Raw genomic sequence first — 22,317 nt, 5'->3', positions numbered from 1 at the left:
AGGCATGGCTGGGGAAGGAATAGGAGGCATAGAACCTTGTAAGATGCATTTTCTTTTTGAAAATTGAAGGGACCTACTATAGTCCCCACCACGAACGATCAGTCATCTTTTGCCCAATCCAGCAGCTCTGAGGCCACAAAGATCATATTCACGGTGCACTCAAGTCAATATTTGACATTCTTTAATCTTGTACATACAAGCACATGAACCATCTGTGAAACATGACTGTCCAATTTTATTGTGCATGATTGATTACTAATCTTAGGAACAATTTCCCAAGACTTGCTCCTCTCTGGAACAACCTTGCCATCCTTCAAACATGACGACTATTTAGTTTTGTCTCCAGACTCAACACATGAGGAAACAAGGCTCCTGGTACCAAGCCACACTCAGGTTCTTGAATGCTGGTCAGCTGCAGCACCTGGAATCAGCAGCCCCTACCGTGTGCAGGATACCAGCCTTTGCTAGTGACACAAATTGCGAATCAAAGGACATTAGAACTGGAAAAGACCTTGAAAACATCATGCACATGTCATTTCCCTGTTTACAGATGAGAAGTTGAATGGCTTTATGTGAAGTACCATAGTAGCACAGCCAAGCAAAACAGTGAACTCTCAACTGCCAAGTACATGTCAGATCTTGTCCTGGTTTACACTTTTGCTCACTTAATCTCATGACCACCTTATGAGGTAGGTTATTATCTCCACTCATCTTAAGATCTCCATTTTTCACATAATGAAACTAAGGCACTGAGAAGTTAGCTAACTCTCCCAAGGTCACACAGTGGCTGAGGCAGACTTTGAACCCAGATCATTCATCCCCCACTAACACACTAGCTATGTAGGTCACTAGATACCTTGGTAAGGACTGAGATTTTAAAAACGTATGTTGAGGTCTCAAGTGTAAGGTTTGTCTTCTATGTCATGAGCAGCTAAATTCCACTTTTTTTTTTTTCCGTTTTAAAACCTTAGGGTGAAATAAATAAGAAGCTGAATGCACCAGTTGAACTGACTATATGAGAACATCCATGACAAACCTCCTCTTAGAGGGGAGGAAATCATGTTAATAACATCCTTTGAGTTGTCTCCTTTTGTTGGGTTGCTTAGAGATACAGACCTAGAGTATCTGCTTTTATTATTTTTGGTTGTGCTGGGTCTTCACTGCTGCGAGCGCAGGCTACTGTCCAGTTGCGGTGCACAGGTTTCTCATTGTGGTGGCTTCTCATTACAGAGCACAGGCTCTAGGGGTGTATATTCAGTTGTTGCGGCACACAGGCTGAGCTGCCCCACAGCATGTGGGATCTTCCTGGACCAGGGATTGAACCCATGTCTCCTTGCACTGGCAGGTGGATTCTGTACCCCTGAGCCACCAGGGGAGCCCCCAAAAGTATCTGCTTTTAAATTATAGTGTATTGGGGAAACCAGAATATACTCACAACAGAATACTGCTGTTCATGAAATTCCTCTGGATTTTTTTCATGGTAATATGACTGCCCACAAAGAAAGGGGCTGAGTGTCTGGGCAGAAGTGGGAGAGGCTGTTCTTTTGTACCTTTTGGATTTACAGCCACATAAGTGGGTGATCTCATCAAACAACATACACAAATTAGAGACAAATTGTGTGTTGCATGTCTATATGTATAAATTCTAGTCTTCTCAGTCATTACAACATAACCATTTTCCCATGTTGTTTTAATAAACATAAGTTTTATGTCTATAACCTTCCAGTCTCAAGAAATTTAAGCATTCCCAATGTAAGTTCATTTCTCAATTTCCTTTGGGGTTTTTCATTAACATGAATCATAATGTCAGCATTCAAAATCTTCCACTTTCTGAAGAATTAGCCAACATGCATTGAGCCTATAGTATGTTTAGGACATAATACAAAGCATTTGTACCCCAAAAATCCCCTCATTTAATCTCTACAACCTGAGGTAGGTACCTTAAATCCTCATTTAGATGAGGGAGCAGAGGCTCGAAGGCTCAGTAGCTCATAAATCATACAGTTGGGACTTGGGTGTAGGAATCTGGATTTCTGGTTCCAGCTGCTATCTCTTTACCAAAGATGCCTCCAGCTTATAAAATTTCCGGGTACATCTTACCTGGGCTCCCATGCACACACTCAATCATCACATTATGTGGGTAGGAGGGCTCAAGGGAAGAAGGAATGGGCTCCTGAACTAGGGCTCCTTGTCAATAGAATGGCTACCCATGCTGAGATAGCTGCCCATGCCTGAGCCAAGACCTAGAACAGGCTTAAGGGCAATGTCAAAGGTAAGAGTTCCAGGATACACAAACAACAAAAAGAAAAATAAACCAGACCCCAAAATGAAAACTTCTGTGCTTCAAAGGACACCTTCCAGAAAGTGAAAATACAGAGTGGTAGAAAATGTTTGGCAATCATGTACTGGATGAGGGACTTGTGTCTAGAATGTATGAAGAACTCTCGCAACTAGATAGTAAAAACAATAACAACAAAAAAAGATTTTAAAATGGGCAAAGGATCTGAAGTCAGCTCTCCTAAGAAGGTAAACAAATGGTCAATAAGCACCTGAAAAGAGGCTCCATACCATGAATCATTAGGGAAATCCAAGTCAAAACTACAATGAGATACGACCTCACATGTACTAGGATGCCCAAGTTAAAAGACGGACAGTAACAAGTGTTAACGAGGATATGGACCAACTGGAACCTCCCTACATTATAAGACTATACAAAGTGCGGCCACACTGGAAAATGGCCTGGCAGTCCCTCAAAAGGTTAAACGAGAGTCAGGACATGATCCAGCAAGTCTGCACCTACTTACCTATCCACAAGAACAAAAAACATATGTCCACACAAAATCTTGCACACAAATATTTACAGCAGCATTATTCATAATGGCAAAAAGTGAAAACAATCAAAATGTTTTCACCAACTAAAGAGTTGGTAAGTAAAATGCAGTATATATCCATATAATAGGTTATCCAATGATAAAAACAAAAACATTGAATACATGCTACAAGGTGAATGAAACTTTTTGCTTATGAGAACACTGAAAGGAAAATGTCAAAAAAAAAGGTATACTTTGGCTCAAACACTTTATTTTGGTAAAAAGGGGCCTAGGCAATCCACAATATCCTGTAAAAATAAAACAAAGCCCTTCCAACACCTAAGATGGAAAGGAAAAAACATTTTTAAAAGTTTACAACAACTAACAAAATAGTTTCAGGTCAAGATTTATTAGGTAGTGATTTGCATTTAACAGGCCAGATAAATACTTTATGGTACAAAGTGCACACTGGACTCAGATGTGTTGGGTCCAAAGTGCCTTGAGCTTTGCTGAATCTGAGCATCTTTAGAGGGGCCATTCAGCTCACATCCACCCCTTTGCCAACATCCTCACCCCTCTCTTGCATCTGGTCCCCTTGACTCAGTGGTATATCCTACCACCTCCCTCCCCTGGCCACCAATGATGGACACATCACACTTATAACCAATTTTTAGTTTTGAATCATCATTTCTGTTTAAAATGTCCATTTCGGTGAACCAAGAGACACAAGCAGGAGAAGTTTGTGAGTCTTCGGTAAAAACACCTCCATTAAAACATTGCTCCTACAGGGAGACATTCCCTGTCCCAGGACACAAGTGAGGAGGTGACAATTAAAAATCCTCCACAGGCACATGAAGACGAAAAGGTAAGGCAGGAGTCTGGAGGCAAGGCAGAGGGAGAAGAAATCAGGATGAAGATGTAAAAGGCAGCAGAACAAGAATGAGCAGGCTGAGGTCAGCAGAGACCGGAGCCCCAGAGCCCCTCCTCATTCCTGACACCAACACACCCCCCTCCCTGGACAGAATCGCCTCCCTTCCCTCCTAACACAAAGGGGCCCTCTTCTCCTCCTCCTGTACCTCTGTGAGAGGAACCAGAGAAAGGTCCTCCACACAACTGCAGCGCATCCATCACCTTCCAGATCTACCATCTCATTTGCAGATGAGGAAAGTGAAAATCATGCTATTTAAATTGTGTTTTTTAAAGTGCTCTGGAAACTCTGTTCAAGAGGAAATTGTGCAAGAAGTCTTAATCTATAAGTTAGAGCCGATTGGATGGGCAGCCTTGTCCCCACCCCCACCCTGAAGGGCTCCACCAAGGCCCACAGAGCAGCCTTAAATACCAGTATAAAGTGACAGACAAGCCAGGGCATGGGTCCTGCCCAAAGCCATGGCAATGGTGCTAGAATAACCATATTTTCTTCTTTTCTGAATTCCTGCCACTCTGGCTCCTGGGGCCACTCTGGCTCCTGGAGCCTCCCTGGCCAGCAAGTTCCTGCAGACAGCAAACAACCCCCCTGTGAGTGTGCCTTTTGAATGCAGTCAATCTTTTACATGCAAAACAGTACCCCAACTACCTCCTGTGCCAGGCTCTCACAGGGATCCACTCCAAGCCAATAATCCCCTGTGCTAATCAATCCACAGGCTTCCCAGGTGGCTCAGTGGTAAAGAAGCCGCCTGTCAATGCAGGAGATGAGGGTTCAATCCCTGCATCAGGAAGATTTCATGGAACAGAAAATGGTAACCCACTCCAGGATTCTTGAATGAAAAATTGCACGGACAGAGGAGTCTGGTGGGTACAGCCCATAGAGTCACAAAGAGTAGGACATGACTGAGCATGCACACATGTACAATCAACCCACATCCAGGTTTCAGGACAACTAGGGGCAGCCACTATGCCCCAGAACCTGTGAAAAGTACTCAGACTTGCCGATCATAAACCCACTCACCCGGTACCCTGCCTCCTCTGTTCCTTTCCATGAAAAGCACGCCCCTTGCCTCCTAAGGACTCTGGTGCTTCCCCTGGTGCCCCCCTCCCCACACCATCCCCACCGCAGCACCCCTTCTCCTAGGAACTGTAAGTAACAAACTCTTTTCAACAGCAGTCCCCTCCCATCTGCTGGCCTCACAACACTTGAAAAATGCTTTTAAAACAAAAACCTACATTTTTTAAACAGACCCACTCTAGAAACAAACATTATCCCCAGAAATCTTAGAATCTGGATCAGGAAATTCACATCCAGAGGATGCCACAACTTTGGAAAAAGCCTGACCCAGGATGTATCTCCTGGCTGACTTTCAAAGTGGGGGAGAAAAGGGACCAAAAAAAAAGGAGGGAAAGGCCCGTGGCCTGGAGCCACAGAAAATGACAGGGTAGGTCAGCGGGAAGATCCTGGTAAGAAGGCAGGCGGTAGAGAAGTACCAAGGCAAGCGTGGCTTTGGGAAGCGACAGGAAGGAAATGGGACCGATTGCTGGATGCAAGCGGAGTCCAGCGGGCCGAAGGGTCCTCAGCTGTCCAGCTCCTCCTTGATGGTGATGCGCAGCGGGCAAATGCGCAGTGGTTCTGGGGACCCGTCACCCCGCGAGCCGCCCAGGTAGAAGTAAGGCCGCACCTCCCCGAAGCGGGCGTGGAAGGTGTACAGGTGGCAGCGGCGCTCAGCGTCATAGAAGGACAGCTCGCCCTCCTCGCACTCCAGCTCCACGCGCAGGCGGCGCGGGATGGCGGGGACCAGGGGCGACGCGGCGGGATCCGAGGTCACGCAGTGGTCGCCGTCCACGCCCTGCGTGCGGCCCACATACCAGAAGCCCGAGCGCGTGTCATGGTAGCAGCTGTGCGCGTGGCCCTCGGTGCCCGCATCCTGTCGCGTCCGCACCACCCCCACGCGCCAGCTGGCCAGTGCCCCCAGGTCCACCTCCCAGGCGTGTGAGCCCTGCGACAGGATGCAGGAGCCCAGCAGGCAGGGCGCCGACGAGAAGCGCTCCGGGTTCTCCACCTGCACCCGGTAGCCGTGGTTGGTGACGCTGGTGAGGTCATCGGACACAGAGAGCCAGCCAGCCGCGGTGTTGGGATCAAGGCTGAAAGGCACTGGGTGCGGAGAGAAGACAGTGGGGAAATCAGACCAGCCTGTGGCCTCGGGTCCCCCTAAACTGACCCACTGTGTTCCACCTGGCCCAGTGAACAAAGGGGGCTGCCCTGGGCTGGGGGTCGCACTATGGGTTGAAATGTGCCCTGCACAGCCTGGATGGGAGGGGAGTTGGGGGGAGAATGGATACATGTATATGTATGGCTGAGTCCCTTCACTGTTCACCTGAAACTATCACAACATTGTTACTCGGCTACACCCCAATACAAAATAAAGTTCAAAAAACCCCATAAAACGTGCCCTACAAAAAAGGTATGTTGAAGTCTTAACCCCAGCACCTCAGGAGGTGACCTTATTTGAGAATGAGGTTCTTGCAGATGTTAACAATTTAAGATGAGATCAGATGGGAAGAGAAGGGGCCCTTGATCCAATATAACTGCTGTCCTTATGAAAAAGGAGAAAACCAGTCACCTGAGGGGAAAAGCCCTCTGATGATGGAGGCACAGGTCGCAGTGCTGCAACTGCCTGAGCAGAGCCCACCAGAAAATACCAAAATTTAGGAAGAAGCGAAGAAGGATCCTCCCCTACAGGTTTCAGAGGCAGTGTGGCCCTGCAGACACCTTGGCTTTAAACTCCTAGCCTCTGGAACCATGAGAAGAAAATTCTGTCATTTTAAAGCATCCAGACTTCAGTCTTTTGTGAGGATAGCCACAGGAAGCCAGTGAACCTCACAAGATGCCTGTACCACCTTAGAAAAGCATGTGACATGCCCCTGGTCACTGACATTTCTCCCCATAAAATCACGTCTCAGTTTGGGATGCTACTTCAAAAGTATCAGAGATGGGGTGGCTTAAACAACAGGACAATATTTCTCATGGTTCTGCCACTGGAATTCTGAGACCAGGGATCCAGCATGCTTACATTCTGCTGAGGGCCCTCTTTTTGGTTTACAGATGGCTGCCTTCTTACCGTGTCCTCATAAGGCAGAGGTAGAGAGAGAAAAGAAGCCAGCTCTCTGGTGTCTCTTCTTAAAAGGGCACTAATCTGATCATCAGAGGGCCCCATCCACATGATCTCCTCTAACTATGATCACCTCCCAAAGGCCCTGCTTTCAAATTCCATCACATGGAGGTTAGGCCTTCAACATACGAATTTGGTCGGGGACACATTCAGTCCGCAGCGACTTGCATGGGCTAGAATCCCCTTGGGAGAGGCAGCCCTAAACTGAGGAGCTCTTCTCTTTCATTATATATATAATATGGTTCTGAAGAAAAAGGGAAGTCAGCTGCTCTTTCTGGAGAGGTGGCCAAGTGTCAGGACCCAAAATAGGAAAGCGCTCTGTCAAGAATGGTTTGAGCAGCAGGACATGCAGCGGGGCAGGGCACAGGGACCTGCGTGAAAGAGGCTGGAAAGGTGACTAGTGCAGGGAGGTGGTGCAGGTCTTATGGGGTGGGAAGCGGGAAGGAGTTCGTTCAGCTGGCCCTCTGCCCAGCATGACCTCCCCCAGCCTCTTACACCTGCCTGGGGCCCCCACTCACCAGATTCAACACACATAACCATCTTCCTCCAGACGCGGTACTTCAGGGAGTCCAGGTACTTGCAGACGTCGATGAGCATGCCGGGCTGGATGGGCTCCGGCTCCATCGTGCAGAAGAGGCTAGGAAAGGAGAAGTGGGCTTTGCGGGGCAGGGCCAGGGGCAGGTGTTCTGGGCCTAACTGAGTCAGCTGGAAACAGGATCCCTTGCCTCAGGCCTGCATTCCCTGGCTGCCTTATTCAAGACAAACCTACACTGGGCTCTGATGGGAGATGAGCCAGGAATCAACTGGGCGGCTCATATTCTTCAGGACTCAGTACTAGAGCCCTTCCTGCCCTTGCCGGGATAAATATAAACAGGAGGTTCTCAGACATGGTTTAATTTCATGTGAGCAGAAATGATACATACACATCAGTTCACAGGATGTCTGAGTCGGAAGGCACCTTAGGGGCCCTCTAGTCCCACGTTTTGAAAGTGGCAGTGGCCTTTGCTTGAACACCTCCAGTGACAGGGAACTCACTACCACCCAAAGCATTCTCTTCCATCTTTGTACAGCTCTGACTGGGACACAATTATTCCCCATTCATCTCTGTGACCCCAACAACCATCAACACAAACTAATATGTCCTGAGACTCTCAGAGGGAGGGGGCTGACCAAAGGAGAAGGTTAAATGTTGGGCTGACCGTCAGAGAACTACGAGCCCCATGCAGGATGACAATCTCTCCCCACATAGTAGATGGTCACGCTCCACCCTCAGGAAGACAACACTGCACCAGTGCAAACTGGAAGTCCGTGTATTGAAAGAGGGCTCTCCACTTGGCCGATCCCACTGCTGCCTCTGTACTGCACCAGCTGGCCTCACCACCTGCCTGGCCCGGGAGCCACCTGAGGTTGCACCCCTGGTATTTCTGCCTATGCTTCCCCTCCCCCTACCAGACTTGGCAACTTACCGGCGTTTTCGGCTCTTGTGTTTCTGGGAAAAAAAAACACAAACAGATACACAAACACAGACACAGAGAAAACATATAAATCTCTGACCTCAAAAGGAGTCATACATCCCATGTTCATGGATCAGACATTTAATATTATTAAATTAATAATAATATTAAGGTTAATATTGCTATAATTAAATTATTAATAATATTGTTAAGATGACAATACCACCTCAAAAATAAATACTTTAAAATAATAAATAAATAAATATTTTAAAAAACAATATAGCCAGGGCTGCTGATCTCAGGGTCCCCGCTGGCCCCTGAAATCTGGCCCCTGTCACTAGATCTGGACACTGCACTCCTCACCATGAGAAAGGAAACGTCATCCTCCTTCATCTCCATCTGCAGCCGCTCAATCTCATGGGCCAAGGCCTCCGTGTCCTCCGTCAGCCGCTTCATCTTCTCCTCCGCCAGGTGCTGCTTCTGCCTTGCCTCATTGGCCATGGCATCCAGGATGGCCTGCTCCTCCACGCGCAGGAACTCGCGGAGCTTGTCAAATTCCTGCTGGATCCGTGCTTCCAGCCAAGCTGCCTCCACCTGCAGCACAGGGTGGGGCCGGGTGGGGCAGAGGAGGGGCGGAGCCTCAGCCGTCACCCAGCGGGTGGCCCCCAGATGTTTAGCAAAGGAACTCCATTTTTAAAAAAAAGAAATCACGTGCAGAACCTCCGAAGATAAAATATGGATGCAGCTTTCTTAGCACATATTTGTGAGTTTAAATAAGTCAAACAGCATAGGGACTTCCCTGGTGGTCCAGTGGTTGAGAATCCCCCTTTCAGTGCGTGGGACGTAGATCCCATATGGCTCGGGGCAACTAAGTGGTCCTCCAAAAGAAAAACCCCGGAGCGCGGCCAAAAATTTTTGTAAAAAAGACATGTTTTAAATTAAAAAGTCAAACAGCATAATGAGATTGTTTAGATCAATGAATAAAACAAAATCAGTGCTTATAGAGGACAACTGTAATTCTATAAATTCCTCAATAATATTTTGTACTTGCATAGGTTGTACGATAGTGAGGGAAACTCTGAATCACACAAGTGAACTGTTGCAAATAGCAACGATTTTTAAAAATCACTCGCCTTCCAATACTAGGACTTCAAATTTGATAGATTTGATAGATGCTTAAAAAAATAGTAGAAAGTATTTATTTTAAAACTGAATCAGTAACATGCTAATATGACAAAATGATTCACTGAACAGGAGGAAATGACCAGAAAGGGAGGGAAATGATTTATTGAAAGGGCTTCCCAGATGACACAGTGGTAAAGAATCTGATCCCTAGGTCAGGAATATCCCCTGAAGGAGGAAATGGAACCCTACACCAGTATTCTTGCCTGGAAAATCCCATTGACAGGGGAGCTTGGAGGGCTACAGTCATGGGGTCACAAAGAGTTGGACATGACTGAGCATGCATGCACAATTTATTGAAAAAGGGCAAACTAGGAAAAATATTTCCAACACATATGAGATTGTTATTCTTCATATACAAAGTGCTCTTAAGTCTCTACAAGAAGACAAGACAAACATCCCAAGAAAAAGAATGTGAACATTCACAGGAAAAATACAGATAGCTGTTATTCTTATGAAAGAAGCACACACTTTGTTTGACTTACTTTAATAACCAAAGAAAAGCATAGGAGGAGAGACGGCATTGTTGAAATATCAGGTAAAAAGACTGACAAGGTACAGTGGAAGAGAGTGAAATTTGGGAAGCTTCTTATCACACAGGGGGATAAAAAACAGAGTGGACAAGAAAAGCCAGCCAGTGCAAAGTCAGCTCCAGCCAGCCTCACACTGGCCATGGAGCCTCTCAATAAAGGAGAAGACACATTTTCACCTCTCATTCACCAGGATGGACTGAATTGAGAGGAAAAGCATTAGTCAAGCCAGTATCCTGGACTCTCCACAACTGACTGACTACATGAAAATTCTACAGCAGCTGGGATGGACAGACAAGGGCTGTCACTTGGACATATGGACACAACCCAGGTATCCCCAATGCATCCCACATCAGGCCAGATGGCACTGGCCAAGCCTGGGGGTAGATGAAGCGGGGGGGCATGGGGGTTGGATGAGGGCCCTTGAGGCCATGGTGAGGAGCTTGAACTAGACAGTTTGAAGCAGAGGAGTGACGCAACCAATCTATTTTATTTACAAGATCAGTCCACTGCAAGGAGTGTGGACTGCATACAAGAGCAAAAGCATGGGGCCCAGGTAGGAGGGCAGGCAGAGGCGATGGGGACCTGGAACAGATGCTGGGAGTGGAGAGGGAACATCAATGGACAGGTGCATTCTGGAGACAGTGGATGTGAGGTGTGAGAATGGCGGTGTTGCTGGTTTGAGCACCCCAGCAGGTGGTGCAGCATGGCACCTGTTATCAGTCTGAGTTCACAGGCACAGGGGGCTGCAGAAGCTGCTTGGTGGTTGCTGGCGTGGCCACGCCCAGGTGTTTAAAGATGCCATGAAGTCACAATCAGCATCCAAGGGCAAGGCTGTGCTCGCCAGCAAGGCTGGTGAAGGCTGACCCTGTAGCAGCAGCCATGGCCAGGGCCAGCCCACCCACACCTCTGCCCCACGGTAGTCCAAGTGTGCCCATCTGCACCCTCAGCCCCAGTGCTCACTCACCTGATTGTGCTTGGCGATGGCCTCGTAGGAGCGCTGCATTGCCCAGAAGGCCTTGGCTTTCTCCCGCAGCGCATGCTCCATGTTCCTGCACTTGGCCTGCCAAGAGGGACCAGAAGGAGGTGGGTTAGGGGCAGAGGCCGGGCAGGGACGCAGCATGCCACATCACAGCTGGAGGTGCACTTCACTGTGGGTACCACTCGACCATTATTTACTGAACCCAGTCCAGCCACATGCTGGGGGACACAGTGGGGAAAGCATAGTTCTGACCCTGCACCTGATGGTGTACAGCACAAAGGGCCGCCTGATACCCTCTAACCCAGCACCTTTGTTTATACCCGAAACAGATAGGAAACAGCTGAGGAGGTAAAGGGACTAGTTTCCATGCTGGTCACAGGACAGAACAGAAGGACATCCTGCTAAGCCTAAAGCCGGTGCAGGCGGAGGAGTGAACCCGAGCTGGGGGGTCAACAATGTGCTCACAGGCCCCCTTCACAACTTTGTGAACTGGACTGGTTTACAGTCATGAAAGAACAGGTCTGATTACGAGGTTAACCCAGTTCTTCCCACAGGACCTTGTCTAAACCATAGTCATCCTGGGTTGGTTCTAGGATCCCCACAGATACTGAAATCCCAGGATGCTCAAGTCCCTTATGTAAAAATGCTTCAGTGCTAGTATAAAAGTCTGTGTAAGTAGTTGTAAGTACAATGTAAATGCTATGTAGATAGTTAACAGAGTGGTAAATTTAAGCTGTGTTTTTAGTCCCTAAAGCCTCATCCCAACCTGGGCCTGGTTTAGATGACAAGATTCTGGACTTTGAGCTAACGTCATAATGGGACAAGATGACTGGGGATCCTAGGAGGGAGTGAGCATGCTCTGCAGGTGGGAGGGACATCAATCACTGAGGCCAGACTGGAGGAAACAGCCTTGGAAAAGGCCCTATGGATCCCCACTTCCCAGTACTGCACTTCCGAAAGCCCCTCCCTGAGGGCTGGATCTACAAAAGACATGCTTCTAATCAAGAGAATGTGGCAAAAGTGACGGGAGATGAGCTGAGGTGACAAAAAGCCTACACTGACCCTTTCTCACCCTCTTTTGCTCCCTCACTCTAGATGGAAGTGACCCAACCAACAGAGCAGCCCCGGGGGCTAGGAAGTAAGGGTGTCCGACCAACAGCCCATGAAGACCTGAATCCTGCTGCCAACCACACAAGTGAGCCTGAGCAGGGATCCTGGCCTCCTCGGGCTTTCCGATGAGACTGCAGCCCCGGTTCACACTGCCGCACCATTGAGACCCTGAGGCAGAAACACCCATCCAGTCATGCCAGATTCCTGACCCACAGACACCATGAGATAGTAGACACTTTTGTCTGAGGCCACTATGTTTGGGGGAGTTTGTCACACAGCAGTAAATAACTAGCCCATGTGTCTGACTCCACGGTCTATTCTTTTAACCACACTTCTACAGAAAATAAACAGTGATTTCCTTTACTGCAGGTTTAGTTTTCTTTCCAATTCGTTCTGGTCATCCTTATGTCACAAAGAGTCGGACACGACTGAGCAACTAACACTTTAACTTACATATGGAAAGCTACTTAGCAATAAATAAGGAACAAATTACCGATACATATACAGATGCATTTTCTGTGATAATGGTTTCAGTGATAATCACAGAAAATTAGCCAATCTGATTACACAGACCACAGCCTTGTCTAACTCAATGAAACTAAGCCATGCCATGTGGGGCCACCCAAGACGGACGGGTCACGGTGCAGAGGTCTGACAGAATGTGGTCCACTGGAGAATGGAATGGCAAACCACTTCAGTATTCTTGCCTTGAGAACCCCATGAACAGTATGAAAAGGCAAAATGATAGGATACTGAAAGAGGAACTCCCCGGGTCGGTAAGTGCCCAATATGCTACTGGAGATCAATGAAGAAATAACTCCAGAAAGAATGAAGGGATGGAGCCAAAGCAAAAACCATACTCAGTTGTGGATGTGACTGGTGATAGAAGCAAGGTCCAATGCTGTAAAGAGCAATATTGCATAGGAACCTGGAATGTCAGGTCCATGAATTAAGGTAAATTGGAAGTGGTCAAACAGGAGATGGCAAGAGTAAACGTCGACATTCTAGGAATCAGTGAACTAAAATGGACTGGAATGGGTGAATTTGACTCAGATAACCATTATATCTACTACTGTGGGCAGGAATCCCTTAGAAGAAACGGAGTAGCCATCATGGTCAACAAAAGAATCCAAAAAGCAGTACTCGGATGCAATCTCAAAAACAACAGAATGATTTCTGTTCGTTTCCAAGGCAAACCATTCCATATCACAGTAATCCAAGCCTATGACCCAACCAGTAACACTGAAGAAGCTGAAGTTGAGTGGTTCTATGAAGACCTACAAGACCTTTTAGAACTAACACCCAAAAAAGATGTCCTTTTCATTATAGGGGACTGGAATGCAAAAGTAGGAAGTCAAGAAACACCTGGAGTAACGGGCAAATTTGACCTTGGAATACGGAATGAAGCAGGGCAAAGGCTAATAGAGTCTTGCCAAGAGAATGCACTGATCATAGCAAACACCCTCTTCCAACACAAGAGAGGACTCTACACATGGACATCACCACATGGTCAACACCGAAATCAGATTTATTATATTCTTTGCAGCCAAAGATGGAGAAGCTCTATACAGTCAGCAAAAACAAGACCGGGAGCTGACTGTGGCTCAGATTATGAACTCCTTATTGCCAAATTCAGACTTAAATTGAAGAAAGTAGGGAAAACCACTAGACCATTCAGGTATGACCTCAATCAAATCCCTTATGATTATACAGTGGAAGTGAGAAATAGATTTAAGGGACTAGATCTGATAGACAGAGTGCCTGATGAACTATGGATGGAGATTCATGACATTGTTCAGGAGACAGAATCAAGACCATCCCCATGGAAAAGAAATGCAAAAAAGCAAAATGGCGGTCTGAGGAGGCCTTACAAATATCTGTGAAAAGAATAGAAGCGAAAAGCAAAGGAGAAAAGGAAAGATATTCCCATTTGAATGCAGAGTTCCAAAGAATAGCAAGCGGAGCTATGAAAGCCTTCCTCAGTGATCAGTGCAAAGAAATAGAGGAAAACAATAGAGTGAGAAAGACTAGAGATCTCTTCAAGAAAATTAGAGATACCAAAGGAACACTTCATGCAAAGATGGGCTTGATAAAGGACAGAAATGGTATGGACCTAATAGAAGCAGAAGATATTAAGAAGAGGTGGCAAGAATACACAGAAGAACTGTACAAAAAAGATCTTCACAACCGAGATAATCATGATGGTATGATCACTTACCTAGAGCCAGACATCCTGGAATGTGAAGTCAAGTGGACCTTAGAAAGCATCACTACGAACAAAGCTAGTGGAGGTGAAGGAATTCCAGTGGAGCTATTTCAAATCCTGAAAGATGATGCTGTGAAAATGCTGCACTCAACATGCCAGCAAATTTAGAAAACTCAGCAGTGGCCACAGGACTGGAAAAAGTCAGTTTTCATTCCAGTCCCAAAGACAGACAATGCCAAAGAATGCTCAAACTACCACACAACTGCACTCATCTCACACGCTAGCAAAGTAATGCTCAAAATTCTCTAAGCCAGGCTTCAACAATACATGAACCATGAACTTCCAGATGTTCAAGCTGGTTTTAGAAAAGGCAGAGGAACCAGAGATCAAATTGCCAACATCCACTGGATCATCAAAAAACCAAGAGAGTTCCAGAAAAATATATATTTCTGCTTTATTGACTATGCCAAAGCCTTTGACTGTGTGGATACAATAAACTGTGGAAAATTCTGAAAGAGATGGGAATACCAGACCACCTGACCTGCCTCTTGAGAAACCTATATGCAGGTCAGGAAGCAACAGTTAGACCTGGACATGGAACAACAGACTAGTTCCAAATAGGAAAAGGAGTACATCAAGGCTGTTTATTGTCACCCTGCTTATTTAACTTATATGCAGAGTACATCATGAGAAACTCTGGGCTGGATGAAGCACAAGCTGGAATCAAGATTGCCGGGAGAAATATCAATAACCTCAGATACGCAGATGACACCACCCTTATGGCAGAAAGTGAAAAGGAACTAAAAAGCCTCTTGATGAAAGTGAAAGTGGAGAGAGAAAAAGTTGGCTTAAAGCTCAACATTCAGAAAACTAAGATCATGGTATCTGGTCCCATCACTTCATGGGAAATAGATGGGGAAACAGTGGAAACAGTGTCGGACTTTATTTTTTGGGGCTCCCAAATCACTGCAGATGGTGACTGCAGCCATGAAATTAAAAGACGCTTACTCCTTGGAAGGAAAGTTATGACCAACCTAGATAGCATGCTAAAAAGCAGAGACATTACTTTGCCAACAAAGGTCCGTCTAGTCAAGGCTATGGTTTTTCCAGTGGGCATGTATGGACGTGAGAGTTGGACTGTGAAGAAAGCTGAGCTCCAAAGAATTGATGCTTTTGAACTGTGGTGTTGGAGAAGACTCTTGAGACTCCCTTGGACTGCAAGGAGATCCAACCAGTCCATCCTAAAGGAGACCAGTCCTGGGTGTTCATTGGAAGGACTGATGCTGAAGCTGAAACTCCAATACTTTAGCCACCTCATGCGAAGAGTTGACTCATTGGAAAAGACCCTGATAATGGGAGGGATTGGGGGCGGGAGGAGAAGGGGACGACAGAGGATGAGATAGCTGGACGGCATCACCGACTCGATGGACATGAGTTTGGGTGAACTCCGGGAGTTGGTGATGGACAGGGAGGCCTGGCGTGCCGCGATTCATGGGGTCGCAAAGAGTCGGACACGACTGAGCAACTGAACTGACTGATACATAGACAAGTCAAAAAGTACATGTATATATTATTTTGCAGGAAAGTACATACAGTTTCATCCCATTTATGTGAAGATCAAGATCAGCAACACTAATCCAAGGTGACAAATCAAAATTAGTGCTCCTTGGTTTTAAGAAATGCCTCCCTCCCCTGAGGTCATAAAGATAATCTTCTACAGTATTTAAAGCTTTACAGCATGTCCTTTTGCATAGACTGCTGCTTCTATATGATCCCCACCTGCTTCAGGCAACTATCCCAACATGGCCTTGAAAACTCGACTTGGGCCCCTACCCCACTTGCTCTAGAACCCTGCTTTGATTTCCCCAGTGTAGTTTAGTTGCTCCTCCATGGACACCTTTACTTCGTACCCAGCATCATTGTCTCACATTCCTGGAAAGGCCGCAGGCTTCCTGGGGGTAGGTCCTCATGCCTGGTCCTCTCACCAAGCACACTGATGCTCCATAAATTGCAGACAATGAAGGCTTGCTCTGCAAAGGCAGAGGCTTTCATCCACTGCTCCCTGGTGGCTCAGGTGGTAAAGAATCTGCTTGCCAATGCAGGAAATGGCTCCAGAAGATGCCCTGGAGGAGGAAATGGCAACCCACTCCAGTATTCTTGCCTGGAGAATCCCATGGTCAGAGGAGCCTGGTGGGCTATAGTCCATGGGGTCGAAAAAGAGTCGGGCATGCCTGAGCGACTGAGGATGTATGCACGTATTCGATTATGCCCACCTGACTCCAAGAAGGCAGGGGATCAGCCTGGCACAGAGCAGGCACTCAGTCCATACCTGTTGGCCCACTGATGGGGGCCCTCATCCACACAAGCCTCGAAGAACCCAAACACAGAGGCAGCTGCCCTCACAGCTCCCAGAAAAGTGGGCTGGTAGGGAAGACCTTAGCCCGACACCAGAGAAGGGTCTATCAATGTCACTCACCGGAGTAAGAGATGAGCAAGGCCCCAGGTGAACTCTACAGTAACTGCTCTGGCTTTGGACAAGTTACTTAACCTCTCTGAGACTCAGTATTACTGTCTGTAAAATGGAGAGAATAGTACCCAGGTGTAGTAAGCTGAATACCAGCGCCTCCAGAGATGTGTGCTCAGTTGCATCCAATTCTTTGCAACCCCATGGACTGTAGCCCACCAGGCTCCTCTTTCCATGGGATTCTCCAGTCAAGAATACTGCAGTGAAACTGGGTTGCTATACCCTCCTCCAAAGATGCCCTCATCCTAATTCTGGGATGTGTTACCTCATGTGGCGAAAGGGATTTTGTAGATGTGATTAACATATGGACTTTAAGACAGGGAGATCATCCTGGATTGTCCACAGGGGCTCCCTGAAATCATGAGGGTCTTTCCAAGAGGGAGTCAGAGAAGACAAGGAGACAACAGAAGCAGAAGCTGGAATGATGTACTTCAGGATGATGGAGGAAAGGGCCTCCAAAAGTTGGACAAGACAATGAAAGAAACCCTATTCTGGCCTCCAAAAGGCATAGAGTCCTGCCAACACCTTGATGTTTGGACTTCTGACCTCCAGGACTGTGGAATAACAAATCTGTGCTGTGTTCAACCACAGTTTGTGGCAATTTATGACAACAGCAACTGGAAACTAATATACAACCTCATAGAGTTTTTGTGAGGATTAAATGTGTTGACAGAAACACTTATGAGTACCTGGTACATAGTAAGTGCTCAAAAAATATAGGCTGCAGACTTCCCTGGTGGCTCAGTGTAAGAATCTCCCTGCCAGTGCAGGGAACACAGGTTCAGTCCCTGGTCTGGGAAGATCCCACACGCTGCGGAACAACGAAGTGTGGGCAACTGAGCTTATGTGCTGCGACTATAGAGTAGCCCCTACTTGCCACAACTAGAGAAAACCTGCATGCAGCAATGAAGACTCACCACAGACAAAAATAAACACATAATTTTTTTTAAAAAGGATGTTGTCTGGTATGATTGCTATTTTTGCTGGAGTTCCTCAAAGTAGTCTCCAACACACAAATCAAATTACCAAACCCCTATGTAAAAGCTTTTTGGGCTCCCCATTGGCCCCTTCTCACCTCTCCTGCCTTCCCATGCTACTCTCCCCACACCTCCACCTACTCCAATCATCCAGAACTACAACTTGACTCTCTGCTGGCTGACTTCCCCCAGCTCCACAGGGCAAGGGCTCTGGTTTACTGACCTCTGCAGCCTCAGCACCCAGGACAGCCCTGGCGCACAACTGTCTAATACAAGTGATGCCAGTTGGCACCAGGCTAAGCACACTCCTCAGATCTTTGGGACTGGACTCCTTGGCCCCTCAGACACTGTCCTGAGTACCCACTGCTCTGATGGCATCCTTCCTCTGCTTAAAACATTCCCACTACTCCCCAGTCTTTTTTGGGGTTTTTTGAGATTTTTTTGTTTTGATGTGGATCATTTTTAAAGTCTTTACTGAATTTGTTAAAATGTTGCTTCTGCTCTATGTTTTGGGGTTGTTTTTTTTTGGACTCGAGGCATGTGGGATCTTGTCTCCCCAACCAGAGATCAAACTCGCACCCCCTGCAATGGAAGGTGAAGTCTTAACCATGGGACCACCAGGGAAGTCCTCTCCCTACAGTCTTCAGGATAAAGGACAAGCCTGGGACCTCCTGGCTCCTTCTGCATCTCCATCCTCATTCTTTCTCACCCTGAAATTCTCTAGGTACCTGGAAAATCTGGCCTCCCTCCTCTGGACCCTTACACATGCCACTGCCTGAAATACCTTCCCTGACCCCTTTCACCTGGCTAACACCTTCTTATTCCCTGGGTCTTTGCTTAAAGCTCCTTGAAGGTATGAATTACTGCTCAGCTCCTGTTCTGCAGTATCCCAGGGCCTAGCAGTATAAGACATCTGTTGAATAAACAGTAACAGGTCATTAGACCATATGTACTCCCTGGTACCTGGCTCACTGATCTTGAATCCTGGCTTAGCCCAAACCTGGAGGTTCTGCCTTAGTGTTCTTGGCCTTGACCCCCACCCACCTTCCTGATCTATATCTGCCAGCCCCACAGTGACTCATCACGACTTGATTCATGGTGTTTCCTTACCTCAACAACAGCCCCCAGGATGCCCAGAATGCCCACACTTAATAATACATTGGCTGTCTCAAATCAGGACATGGCAGTTCTGCCAGGTGAAATAAGAAAAAGCATCGCTGTGGACCACTGTTCAAACACTCTTCAAATAAGCATGTTGATGACACTCTCCTTCACTTGAACTTTGCCAAAATGTAATGGAACTGTCTACTTTCATTGTGAACTTCCCTGGTGGCTCAGTGGTAAAGAATCTGCCTGTCAATGCAGGAGACGTGGGTTCAATTCTAGGGTCAGGAAGACCCCCTGGAGAAGGAAATGGCAACCCACTCCAGTATTATTGCCTAGAAAATCCCATGGACAGAGGAGTCTGGTAAGGTACAGTTCATCTGGTCATAAAAGAGTCAGACACAGCTTAGTGACTAAACAACAAAGGCACTAAAACAGTATCTGAAGAATAGGCATTCTTACAGAATTATTTTCAACTTTTTGAAATATACACTTATTTTCAATACACTCATCTTCAGACTAGCTAACCAGTGTTCTCCAAACTGTGGGTCTGACCTATGTATTAATTGGTATTAATAAGTGATAAAATAATGTTTTACAGCCTGTGAAATTTTTAAAATATAATGACAGAAAATGCCAGACTACAATAGAGATTTTCACAGAATTTTTGTTTCCACTGATACAGAACATGATACATACATGTGGCTTTCTGAGTCACAATGGAAAAACAAATATTTCTCACTGTGGGAAGCCTGGTGTGCTGCAGTCCATGGGGTCACAATCAGAAACGACCGAGCAACTGAACAACAACAATGGGCCAGCAAAGGTCAAAAATTCTGAAAACTCCTGGGCTAGCTAACCCTTATTTCCTGATCATTTTCCTTCCTATGCCAAAAACTTCACGTTAGTTTTCCCTTATAAGTTGCTCCTTTTCTTGTTGTTCAGTCACTCAGTCATGTCTAACTCTTTGGCACCCCATGGACTGCAACACTCCAGGCTTCCCTGTCCTTCACCATCTCCTGGAGTTTGCTCAAACGCCTGTCCATTGAGTCGATGATGCCATCCAACCATCTAATCCTCTGTCGTCCCCTTCTCCTCCTCTGCTCAATCTTTTCCAGCATCAGGGTCTTTTCCAGTGGGTTGGCTTTCCACATCAGATGGCCAAAATATTGGAGCTCCTTTATTTATAACCAGTGAAACTCCAGGCATGGGAGATGCTGAGAGAGTGATCCAGGATAAACTAGCTGGCCAGGGCCAGAGGCCTCCCCAGAGCTATCCGATAAATGGGGCCCAGGAAGTAGGTGAGGGATGTGGGGGAGACCTAAAAGCTCCATATCCTTGACCAGGACTTCGGGTGCTGCACCTCTGCCCTCTGTGTGCCAAGTTCCAGGGTTGTTGGGCTTACTCAACCTGTGCTTCTAAAATGGGCATGAGCCACATTCGCCTGGTAGAAAGGGTGCAGAGCCTCAGCCCTTCAGAGGTGGGCGGGCGGTCTTAAGAACATCTTGTAACCCCAATTCTCAGACTTCCTGTTGACAGTCTCTCCTCTATCTCAGACCCCCTGGGCGGTACTCGATGTAGGCTCTGTATGTTACCAGGGGAAGATGGGGTCCTGAGAAGGCACCAGCAAGCTGGCAGGGGCAAGAGGGACGGGACTGGGCACACCCAGCCCTGGCAGGCTGGAGTGCAGGAGCAGCGGGGTCAGGATGCTAGGTTCCGGTCCACGTGCGCTCTCGGCCAACTCCCGCCCGCAGCAACTCTTACCCGAAAGTCGTGGGCGGTGTCCTTCACCGGCTGCACGCGGTGTCCCTGGTGCCTGGGGTCGGCCTGGCAAGAGCAGCACAGCAGTTCCTTGTCGTCGAGGCAGAAAAAGTTGAACTGGCCGCGGTGCAGGCGGCAGAGGCGCGGGGAGCGGTGGCTGGTCCAACGCGCGCCCTCGGCCTCCTCGCGCAGCAGCTTCTCCACCAGGTTGTTGAGGGTGTGGTTGGTGCGCAGGTCGGCGGGGGCCGCGCGGTCCTTGCACACCGGGCAGGTGGGCGCCACCTGAACTTCCCAGGAGCGGGTCACGCACCCGCGACAGAAGTTGTGGCCGCAGCGCAGAGTCACGGCATCGCGGAAGGGGTCATAGCAGACGGCGCACAGCAGCTCCTCTTTGAAGGAGCGGGAAGGTCCAGGGGACGCGGCGGGGCCCGGCTCCATAACCTTCCCGGCTCTTGAGCCGGTAACTTTCGCTCCAGTCCCTCCCACCCGCCTGACTGCTCTCCGGACCCTGAGAGAAGGGCCCAGCCTCTTCCGTTCGGAGCACTGAGCGACAGCGGCCCCGGCCAATTGCTCTGGGTGTGCTTAAGCGGCTCCGCCCCAGTTCCGGTCAGCTCGGGAAATCCCGGAAGCGTAGGGCGGAGCCCATCTGCTCTGCGGTCCGCGCGGTTTCTAGGCGTGCCCTACAAGTTTAGCCAAGAAGAAACTACCCATCCGTGCTGTAGGGCTTCCGTAGCATTGAAACCTACTTCCGATTTCAAATGGAAAATGAGCCACTTCCTTGTGATGTAGTCACATGTGTCGTCGTTCAGTCGTGTCCGACTCTTTGTGACCCCCATGGACTGTAGCCTACGAGGGTCTTCCGTCCATGGGATTTTCCAGGCAAGAGTACTGGAGTGGGTTGCCACTACTTCCTTAGTTCCCGGAAATCTCAGGCCCTCGAGGTGGGAGAAGCCAGAGCTCCTTACTTTGTGGTTCCTAGTGGAGTGTGATCTTGCAACGTCGTTAGCGTTTTCACCGCTTGAGTTTGCAGTGCCCCTTTGAAAGATCTATGCCCGCCCTTGAATTAGTTGTTTACTTATTTTGGCCTGTTTAGTTCCTGCCTGCTGGGGTAAGCAAGAAACAAGTGAGAGCAGGGGGCAGTGGAAGACCTCTGAGAAGACCCAATTCTTGTCTTGTTTGGATAGGCGGACAAGTCACAATCTTTAACAAAATCTATTTCCTCCTGAGTGAAACAGAGATCAAAGACGTCTGCAAAGTTAGCTATGGAAACTACAGTCCAGGCTGAATTTTCCTGCCAGGTACAACAGGTCTGAGTCACTCAACTTGCCTCAGAATCATTTTATAGCATTCAGATGTAGGATTCCTTTCATTAATGGTTTCTGCTGGAAGACAGTTCTCCACCCCTATGGTGTTTCTGTATATTATCCAGAGACACTGCCATTTTGAACTGTCGTTTCAAGGATGTTTCTATGATGAAGAGCCTGGGAAGAGACAGACAATGTCTCCCTTCAGGCAGGCAGTCTTTCTGCATTGTAAAAGTTTTGGATTCTCAACCCAAGTGGGCCAAAGAACTAAAC

General features: G+C 47.6%; 1 protein-coding gene across 1 annotated transcript; it reads right to left on the bottom strand.

The window, feature by feature from the left end:
- Window positions 1–243: 243 nt before the first annotated feature.
- TRIM35 (tripartite motif containing 35) lies at window positions 244–21,263 on the bottom strand. The gene is made up of 6 exons (XM_070375490.1): window positions 20,744–21,263; window positions 11,044–11,139; window positions 8,728–8,958; window positions 8,377–8,399; window positions 7,429–7,547; window positions 244–5,892 (listed from the first exon to the last, which is right to left on the bottom strand). The coding sequence occupies exons 1-6, from the start codon at window positions 21,176–21,178 to the stop codon at window positions 5,315–5,317; spliced, it is 1,482 nt and encodes a 493-aa protein (XP_070231591.1). The 5' UTR covers window positions 21,179–21,263; the 3' UTR covers window positions 244–5,314.
- Between the last annotated feature and the right edge of the window lie 1,054 nt (window positions 21,264–22,317).

Source organism: Bos mutus, chromosome 8 (genome assembly GCF_027580195.1).
Source record: "Bos mutus isolate GX-2022 chromosome 8, NWIPB_WYAK_1.1, whole genome shotgun sequence".
In the NCBI taxonomy this organism is placed as follows: domain Eukaryota; kingdom Metazoa; phylum Chordata; class Mammalia; order Artiodactyla; family Bovidae; genus Bos; species Bos mutus.
This window is presented reverse-complemented; position numbering and strand designations above follow the sequence as displayed.